At 41.3% G+C, this 10,481-nt stretch overlaps 1 protein-coding gene across 3 annotated transcripts in view; it reads right to left on the reverse strand.

The window, feature by feature from the left end:
- Positions 1 to 10,481, reverse strand: part of Ube2f (ubiquitin conjugating enzyme E2 F (putative)) — a 55,143-nt gene that overhangs the window by 23,264 nt on the left and 21,398 nt on the right. For all 3 annotated transcript variants that reach the window (XR_003378176.1, XM_026786179.1, XM_005361692.2), the window contains exon 4: positions 6,970 to 7,035. Coding sequence is in view for 2 of the 3 variants with exons in the window: in XM_026786179.1 (XP_026641980.1) it covers positions 6,970 to 7,035 (66 nt within the window). In the remaining variant the exon portion in view is untranslated. The remainder of the gene's footprint in view (positions 1 to 6,969; positions 7,036 to 10,481) is intronic.

Raw genomic sequence — 10,481 nt, forward strand, 5'->3', positions numbered from 1 at the left:
AAAAAAAAGAAAGAAAATTCAGTATCAAGCTGGATGACCTGTAATCCCACCACTAAAAAGGTATAGGCAGAATGAACAGAAGCTTGCTATTCTTGGCTTCATAGTAAGAGATAAGCCAAGATAACCTTAAATAAAAACAAAAGAAAAAACTATAAAATGCCAGGCAGTGTTGGTGCGTGCCTTTAATTCCAGCTCTCAGAAGGCAGAGGCAGGAGGATCTTGGTGAGTTCAAGGACAAGCTGATCTACAAAGTGAGCTCCAGCACAGCTAGGACTACACAGAGAAACTTTGTTTTAAAAAAAAAAAATTAAGAAACAAAAAGACAACTCCAACCTTAAGCTACTGTGAAAGAATACATTACTTCCCCTTGCAAGAAGCAGCGTGCCAATAAGCAATCACCAGGGACTGTCTCACCTACGTTCTCCACTCAGCAAGTCACAGCTCCAAAGTAATGAAGCTCCCAGGAGCTTCAAAGTAGACACAGTGAAGGAAGACTTTCCCAGAGAGCAGGAGACTACTTCCTTTGACTGTTAATGTACTTTGGCAGGCAATTCTGAACAGAATGAGATGAATCTGCAGCACCAAGATTTAGATGAAGTACAAAGAATGTGGTAAGGTTTTTCATTATGGTGCCAGCAAAAGCACGCTAAAATGATTCACCTTCAAATTCTCCTTTCTGAGTACTTAATGTAAAACAAGACGCTCTGCAGGATGAGTGGTAGCTCTGACAGTAGTCAGCGCAAGCCAGGATTAGGACTCAGAAACTTTACCAAGTATTCCAGTACCTTGCTGGCAAAGCCTCTTCTAATCTGCTTTTATCACTGCCCAAAAATATACTAGATCTAGCAATCAATTCCAAGATCATGAAAATACTTTTATGATTTTTGGTTTTAACTTTGAACTTATCTTTTGTATTACTTTTCTATTGCTGTGTTAAACACTGTAGCCAAGGTAACTTACGGAGGAATCTATTTGACTCACCACTATCATAGCAGGGAACATGGCAGCAGGCATGCTTAAGACATCTTAAACCACAAGCAGAAAGCAAATTGAATGGCGAGAGGCTGTGAACCCTCAAAGTCCACCCCAAGTGAAATACTTCCTCCAGCAAGGCCACACCTCCTAAGCCTCCCCCCACAATGTCAAACAACTTGGGACCTAGAATTAAAACGACTGAACCTGCACAAGGCATTCTCTTTCAAATCACATTTCACTCCCATGTTTCATAGGCTCATGGTCATATCATAAAGCAAAATGTGTTTAGTTCAACTTCAAGAGTCTCTTCTGAGACTTGGCAGTCTCTTTGTTGTAAGCCCCATATAAAATCAAAAAACAAATTACATACTTTCAACATACAATGGCAGAGAGTATACATTTCCGTTCCAAAAGGGAGGAATCCGGCTACAGCAAGCTAACACCAGACAAAGTAAGACTGAAACCCAACAGGGCAAACCCCAAATCCTATAGCTCCACAGTTGATGTTAGAGGGTTCAGATGGGTTTGCCTTGTAGGCTTTGCTGCCTACCTCTTTCTGAGCTAGTTCCAATCTCTGTGTGCAGCAATCCTCGGTAGAAATCCCACGGCTCTGACATCTTCAACATCTCAACTCAGGATTCATTTCCACAGCTTCTTGCAATGGCCTCTTAGGGCCTCCATGCAAGGCCTCCCTTGCCACACACCTGGCTTCAGCAGCTCTCTGAAACCACGGAAGAAGATTCTACAACCCCTTTAAATAGCCTTGCATCCTTCATGACTCTAAAGCCAGCACCCTATGGACGTCACTGCGAAGTTTGGCTACTAACTTGATTGTTCTTTTCTAGGTGCAGAAAATTGCTTAGGTTTTCCTTTCACAAGGAAGCTTGGTTGGGCCATGAAATGTGGTAGTTTGAATGAGATGTCCCTCATAGTCTCAGTCATTTTAATACTCGTTCCCAGTTGATGGCACTGTTTGTGCGGGGGATAGTAGGTATGGTCTAGCTAGAGGAAGTACATCATTGGGGTGGCTTTGAGCTTTCAAAGCCTTGCATCATTCCCAGGTCATTCTTTCTCTGCTTCCTGCTTGATGTTTGAGACGTGAGCTATTCCTGCCACTGTGCCTGCCTGCTGCCTTGCCTCCCTGATGTGATGGTGAGACTCTTATTTATCCTCTGGAACCAGAGCTCAAATAACCCCTTCCTGCAATGAATTCCACAGCAATAGAAAACAGACTGACATCTCTAAAGTACAAAGACAAAAAGATGTAACTATAACATGCCAGTTAACTTACTTACATGAACAAAGTAATTATAGCTATAAAGACAAATGAAAGAAACCTGGTATTGAATGAACTTCTGCTTCTGGCTTGAATTAATATTCATTCATAAGGTCAGGCAGTGATAGCACATGACTTTAATCCTAGCACTAGAGAGGCAGAGGCAGGTAGATCTTTTGAGTTCAAGACCAGCTTGGTCTACAGACTGAGTTCCAAATGGCTAAGCTACACAGAGAACTCCTATCCCAAAACCCCCAAATAAATAGTCATTCACAAATTTCAGCTCTACTGGGGAGAACACTAATAGTCATCTTCATTGCCAGAGATCACTATACATAAAATGTTTTCTAGCATAACACACTGTAACATATTGCTTCTTCCAGCAAGACTTGGTGGTAAATGTCTACCTCACACGCTTTAAGCACTGGGGACAGAAGGGATAATGTCTGCCCTTGGGAAGCTTACATTCCAATGGAAAAGAGGACAGTGAAGGTGACCACAACAATAGGAAGAAGGAGGGGGGTGCATTTTAGAGAGGATTCTGGGTGAGGGCAAGACGTAAGAAAGAGATGAGGTAGAGAGCAGTGAGGGTTTAGAGCTAAACATGATTGCTGAAAAACATAAAGCAAGGGAAAAAAAATCTATGCTACATAAAGATACACATGGAACTAAAAAACAAAATGCTGCTTTATTTTTTAAATTCCCCCAAACTTACCATTTACATGGAACTAAAAAACAGAATACTGCTTTATTTTTTAAATTCCCCCAAACTTACCATTTAAATGCCATACTATTTTGGACACTTAACATGCCTTGAATACATTAATTTTTATTGCATTTATTTACTTATTTACTTACTTATCTTAGTGTGTTGAGGGTTTAGTGTTAGTATGCCCAAATGTACATAGAGATGTGAATGTGGGGGGCTGGAGAGATGGCTCAGAGGTTAAGGACACTGACTGCTCTTCCAGAGGTCCTGAGTTCAATTCCAGCAACCACATAGTGGCTCACAACCATCTACAAAGAGATATGTTGCCCTCTTCTGACATGGAAGCAGAACACTGTATTGTATATGTAATAAATAAAATCTTTTTTTAAAAAAAAGAAAGAAATGTGAATGTGGAAGTCAGATCAACTTGTAGGAATTTCCCTCTACAATATGAACTCCAGGGATTGAACTCAGGTTGTCGGCAAGTGCCTTTACCCAATGAGCTATTTCACTGGCCCTCTCTGTATACCTTTTCAGAGACCACTAGAATGTCTAGGCAAGCACTCTTATTCCTGAGCCACAACTCAGCTCAGATGCTATTTATAACAATGGTACTGAATGGCCTGAGAATTCTCAAAGAGAATGCAGCTGGGAGCTGTGTGTTAGGGAAGGGGAAAAACCCATTGTGTGTCCATTAGGTGAGACAGTGGTCCACTGAGTTCCATCACAAGCAAGTATCACAGCAGCTGAGTTCTCGGAAGGAGTGAAGAAAAGAGCATGAGTGTTTCCTCAGTCAGAAGATACTGCTGGCAAACAGCTCACACCACGATTCTAGTACAGAGAAGGGAAATGCCATCTATTTTTAGGGTTATTTGGAAAGAGTCTCCAAGGGGGGAAAAATCTGTTCTTAAAATCTACCCTTTTCTCACAGTTGTTAACCTCACAGTGAAATTACAAATCACTAGGAAGAACCAGGGATGAAGTATGGATGAGACTCTAAATCTCATGTGTGAAACTGTGATACATCACGGTAAATCACATGTAAGGCTTTGCATGATCACCACATATCCTAGACATTAGCAGGATAAACAACCATTCCAAACAACCTTTGCCTCAACAAAACGCTACAATTCAAACAGAAGACACATCTCTCATATGACTGGGAAATTCCACTCAGATAGAAATGAAGGGAACAATATATGCATTTAAAAAGTTTTCACACAAATAAAATTCAACTACGGTAAGAAAATCAGAAAAAAACCAGTGATGGGGAGGGAGGGAGGCAGAGGGACTCAGGATGCAGCAATGCCTCTCATCTTTGGGTTGTGGAGGTGACACAGAATAAACTCAGGTCAGCACATTTTACTATCGTTTTATTCCTCAGTAAAACTCATTTTTAAAAAGTAAAAGCTAAGCAGCGTGTAGCGATGCACTTTCAATCCCAGTACTCAGGAGGCAGAGGACAGCCAGAACTACATAGCAAGGCCCTGACTCAAACAAACAAAACATAAAAGGTAAGACAAGAATGGTGGCTCATGTCTACAATCCTAACTCAAGAGGCTGAGGCAGCGAGTTCTGTATAGTAAGACCCTGGCCAGTCCGGGCTACATGCAAATTCTGTCTTAAACAATCGCAAAAATAAGGGGAATAAATCCCAGTTATTTTTAAGTTTACAGCCCTGTTAGTCTAAAGTCTCCAACACCATGTTATGAGGGCTGAAGCAAATTCCATGGCCCAAATGTTGGGAGCTGGGCCAGTGTCTGGGTCCTTGATTTGCTCCATTTGACTTGTGCTCACTTACTAGTACTATTCTGTCTCACCATTAAATTACTTTTTTTTTATTCTCTGGAAATATATCTATTCTGGAAATGTAATGGCATGAAGGGCCATTACAACATAAAATTACAGAAAGCGAGGACAGATGTTGGAAATAGTGTAGTCCTCCATCATCGAAGGCCTAATCTCATGCACGATTCAGTTGTTACATCTAGTTGTAAGACTGTGGCCTGCAAATTAGCCAGCTTTAGAGTCACGCCTTCATACGTAGGCACAGAGCTACAACTTCCCTGTTCGGCATCTCTACTTCTTTTCAGCATTAAGGAGCATGACTGTAATTCCGCTCCCCATCACAATGCTAGGCACATTTTTAGAATGGGCAGATCTCGGCCATAGCCATAGTCAATCAAGAGCAAAGCTCTCTTGATTCTGGTTTTCACAAGCAGAGCCTACATTCAGTTACCAGACAGAGCATGCTAAACAAACAGTTCAATGTATTCCCAGGCACCAAAATAAAAGTTTTATCACCTGCTGGAAAGGTGAATACAGAACCTACAATAGGATGAAGGCGTGGTCATGTTATCTCAGTAATCACATTCAGAGGACTTAGTAGAAACAAATAGGAAAACAAGGAGAAGAGGGAGAAACACTCAGAAAACACAACCAAATGACACTAACCAGTCTGGAAAAAAACCAAACTTCTGTGAGTACTTAGTAAACAACATTTTTCATGGTGACTCTGGGATGAGAGAAGGCATTTGTGTATTCAGTGCCCCTTAGCACATAACACAGATGTTTCAGAATGGGCAGGGACACCATCACACCCACTCAAAGATACCAGGCATGCAAAGCACCCCACATCTAAATATGGGGTAAGCAACTAATATCACACCCAAGTTACAAGTACGTCCCAGAGCATTTTGTAAAACCTTCACATAGGTTTAAAAGTAGGGTTTTTTTGGTAGCCCAAATGGCCTTGAATTTGTGAACTTCCTGCCTCAGCCTCTTTAGTGCTAAGTGTACACCACTGCAGCTAGATGTACATGGAATTACAAATTAGCAAAAACATTGAAACAGGATACTTATTATAAACATTCTCCTTGCAGAGACAAGCCCATGGTTTATTCATGGACTCATTATCACATATCAAAATTCTGTACCTCTATATTTTAATTAGTTCATGACTAATTATTCTTAGTTCTCACTCATTTCCCCACCTCTCCCAAATAAGACAACACCTCAATTTCCACAACAAAACTCCCCATCTGTTTTCTTCTTTTTCTGTGCGCCTCAGCTCAAGTAACAATATGAACTTTAAGTTGGCAAACGAGGACTAATTGCCCCAGCTCTGGACACCTACTCACCAGCAAACCCCAAAGGTCAGCTCACTCTAGCCTTAACAAGTATCACACTATTTTGTCAGCATGACTTGAAGACAAATCACCCCACTGTCCTTCTCCCCTTTCTCTGCACCATAATTCTTTGCTGATAGTGTCATTGGAATAATGTCCTCCTCTGGGCACTTCACCATTTTCACTTCAGACAGCAAGTGCTGAGGGACACAGCTGATGCAGCTCCCACTCCAGTGGTTCCTTACGAATACCTATGGTTTGCTTTTCTTGGACAAACCCTGAGAATTGATTCCCTGACTCTTCCTACCCCACCTATTGGGAAATAGCACGAACTGGCTGCATGGTTGGCTCCTGGAGGCCAACACCGGTTGGTGATCAGCCACTCCTATTCCAGTATCTTCACTAAACAAGTCTGACCAAGGGGATATGCTGCTGCCTGGAGACTAGGCACTGACTCAGTCCTAAGGAGGACTGATGGTAATCTGTCTGCTAGAACCTGGGCCCAAGTGGTGTGCATCCATTTAATCCTGATATTGTCCTGTTTGACCCCCACTCTATAGATGGAGGCTGCAGATGAGCAGCTAGGCAATTTCATCCAGGCCAGGCTCTTCTGGAGCATTATCAGAGCCCACTCATGACTTCAAAGCCCACACTCAACAGCAGGCTGCAAATAGCATTAGCTGTCTGGTTTTTATGAAGTCATCAGGACACTGAGTGCCTCACATTCACTTGCCACCTGGCTGCAAGACATAGGCATTATCATAAAGAATGGGAGATCTAACTAAGTTTTTAGATGCTACAGAAAAACAGACTTGGACAGACCTTTACACTTGCTGTTTGAAAATTACATTAACACTGAAGTATGCAGGAGAATTTATTACCTGGGCTTACAGTCAGCTGAAAGCAATGAAGCTTGTTTGGATCAGGAAAGTGTACTTTACATGTACCTGCAAAAGAAACAGCCATTAGGAAGGTCTGGAACGAGCTGAGCTTGGACACAGATGTCAGCAGTGTTGACTTACAAATGGGTCCCTACACTCAACTGTTTTGTTGTTGTTCCTCCCATTCTCATCTTACTAAATTCTAAACCAAGGTATTTATTTCAACTTTGAAATGGTCACTGAAGAGTTCTTTTTATTAACTAGAGAATTTTGATATTTACTCTGAAAGAAACTATCCTTCAAATGCATTAATGTCAAGTAGGTAAAGGTTAACTAAACATGGAAAAATCAGAAGAACCAGGTTAAGCGTCTATCCAACTTACTCTGTACCAAAGTTTCACAGACATCCATGTCCATCAGAAGTCAAGTTAGAAAGGAGATGCCTTAGAGTTAGCTGCCACCCAGCATTTACCATAACATTGGAGGAAAAAAAACGAAAACAGAGATCCATCTGCCTCTGCCTCCTGAGTGTAGGATGCTCATCTTTAATTCTAGTACCTGGGCAGCAAAGGCAAGCAGACCTCTATGATTGCAAGGCCAAACAAAGTAGCCTAGCTTACATAGTGACACACTTTCTCAGAAAAGCAAAAAACCATCTATTGTATGGTGCTGGGCGGTGGTGGTGCATGCACCCCTTTAATCCCAGCACTCGGGAGGCAGAGGCAGGTGGATCTCTGTGAGTTCAAGGCTAGCCTGGTCTACAAGAGCTAGTTCCAGGACAGGCTCCAAAACCACAGAGAAACCCTGTCTCAAAAAACAAAACCAAAATAAAACAAACAAACAAAAACAACAAAATTCTATTGTGTATATGTGCATTTTCATTACTGAAGAAAGTCCTTTGAGTATACCTAAGACTGGTATAACTGGGTTATATGTAAGTTCTATTTTCTTTCTTTTTTTTTGGGGGGGGGAGAATTCCATATTGACTTCTGTGATCACACAAGGTTATTCCCATCAAGAATGAATAAGGATCATCTTTTCCTACATCCTCTGTAGGATGTCTTGTCATTTGTTTTCTTGACAACAGCCATTACAACTGGGTTGAGATTATAGCACTAAACTAATTTAATCTGTATTTCTCTGATGGCCAGGGATGATAAACACTTTTTCAAGAACTTATTGGTTATTTCTATTTCTTCTTTTGAGAATTGTCTAAAATTTGCTAATTCGTTTATTGATTGATCTAGGTTTTTGTTTAATTTTTACAGTTCTTTATATAGCCTGGATATTAATCCCCTGTCTGATGCATAAATGGTAGATTTTTTAAGCCATCTAAAATTATTAGTGTGTGTATACATGATGCATGTGGGTGCACATTCATGGCACATATGTGAAGGTCAGCTGACAACTTACTTTATGGAGTGAGTTGGTTCTCTCCCTCTACCTTTACTTGAGTTCCAGGGATCTAACTCAAGTCTCCAGACTTGCATGACAAGTGCCTTCACCTTCTGAGCCATTTCATGGGCCCATGACAAAGAATACTCTATATTCTGTAGACTGTCTCTTCTCAATGGTGATTGTTTCCTTTGCTATGGAGAAACTTCCTAATTTGATACAACCCCATGTTAACTGTTAGGACTATTTCCTGTGTTACTGGACTTCTTTCCAGAGAATTCTGTCTATGCTACCTTGAAGTGTTTTGTCTTTTTAAAATAGAAACAATCTTTAAGATACAAGTGAGAAGAAATGAAGGCTTAGTAAATACTTCAATCATTATTTGAGATTGGTGTTCTCCATTTGTTTTTAATACCTGGCACCCTTTTTCTTTTAACAAGAGTTTAAATGTTGAATCTCTGAAATGGATTAGCCTTCCAAAAATACAAAATAACACAAAACATACAAAATAATACAAAAAATACAAAGTAAAAGAAGTTTTAAAAATTAATGAAACCACCAAAATCCAATAACAAAGCTTAAAGTTCAAGAAAAGTCAAGTTAAAAAAATATATAAAAGGCTTTTCAGGAGGGAGGGGTGAGAGGAACAGAGCAAAATAATGTAGAGTTCAATAAATATCAATAAAAAGAAAATATATATAGAAAAAAGGCTTCATATATATATAGATAGATTTTGATATATACATGTGTGTGTTTACATATGGAGAGAGAGTGTGCAAAGCTTAAAACGCTAGAATTAGTTTCTGTTATGTGTGAGAGGTCCTAAGGAGGTGTGTATTTCCAGAGAAGCCTCTATGCGCTTGTTCATACAGAGCTCTGAGTTCATTCTGCAGTTACTAATTACACTGCCACATAGAAAGCTACTCTTATGGCTCTGTAAATATTTTAGAAAAGGTTTTAAACAGACAGCGAGGAATTAGTTTGTGATGGCCTGTTTCTTCTTCAGGATGATGAGTGGAAGATTTGTGTTGTGGAAAGCATGGGGAAAGAGCAGAAAGTGAAAGCAGCACGTCAAATAATGTGTGCTATCTGATGTTTAAGCCACAGAATGGGAAACAGACCACATCTTTTCCAAATCCTGCAAGACTCACATCAAACACAAGCTAGTTCTAAGTGGAAACTCTGTGCTCTCTAATGAAGACACACTGTGAGTCACAGACAGTGGAAAGACGGACTGGACTAGAATACAAAAACAAAATCACCATGTGGTACCTTTTCATAGGAATGTCCCAACCACAGGCAGGGAGGAAGCACACAAGCTTATCACCTGGCTGCAGGGCTCCGCCCTCCCGCCTGTCTATCAGGCCTCATGCATATTTACTTTCCTAGGCATTTTTTCTTACAGACAGACAGGGTTTCTTTTTCTGTGTAACACTGGCTGTCCTGAAACTCACTTGTAGTTCAGGTTGGCCCCAAACTCAAGAGACTCAACTGCCTCTGCCTCCCGAATGTGGGAATTAAAGGTGCATTAGTTAAAGCATATCCTTTGACTTTTCCCTTAGTGGTCAGAAATACTCCCTCCACCCCCACCCCCACGTCTGGGACTGAAACCAAAGCATTACAAATGCTAGGCAAGTATTCTGCTACTGAGCCATTCCCCAGCTTCAAAATCAACCTTTCAATACAATTCCCCAACAACACCTTCAGTTTTGAATGGAAGTAACTCTAAGGTCAACCCACAAAATTCCAAAATGTTTTAGACAGTTTTCTACATGTGCTATTCAGAAGGACTAAAATGTTGTTCTTTTTAGAAAATGCTGCAAGATCCCCAGCGGCAGTAGGCAGCAGAAATGCTGTAGGTCCCAAATGGTGGCGGCAGGCCATTGGTGGCAGGCAGCGGGCTCTGGGAGCAGTCAGTCCCAGGCAGAAATGGCTGCTGGTCCCAGAGCAGCGGCCGGAGTGGTGGTGGTGGCGGGCCATGTGGCGGCAGACAGTGGGCCCCAGGCAGAGACGGCTGCTGGTTCCCGAGCAATGGCTGGTTCCAGGCAGGGAGACACATGGCAGGTGGGCAGAAGACAGAAACATGGATAGACACGACATGCAGGGTGAGGCTGAAT

The sequence above is a fragment of the Microtus ochrogaster genome, linkage group LG4, assembly GCF_000317375.1.
Source record: "Microtus ochrogaster isolate Prairie Vole_2 linkage group LG4, MicOch1.0, whole genome shotgun sequence".
Taxonomy (NCBI): domain Eukaryota; kingdom Metazoa; phylum Chordata; class Mammalia; order Rodentia; family Cricetidae; genus Microtus; species Microtus ochrogaster.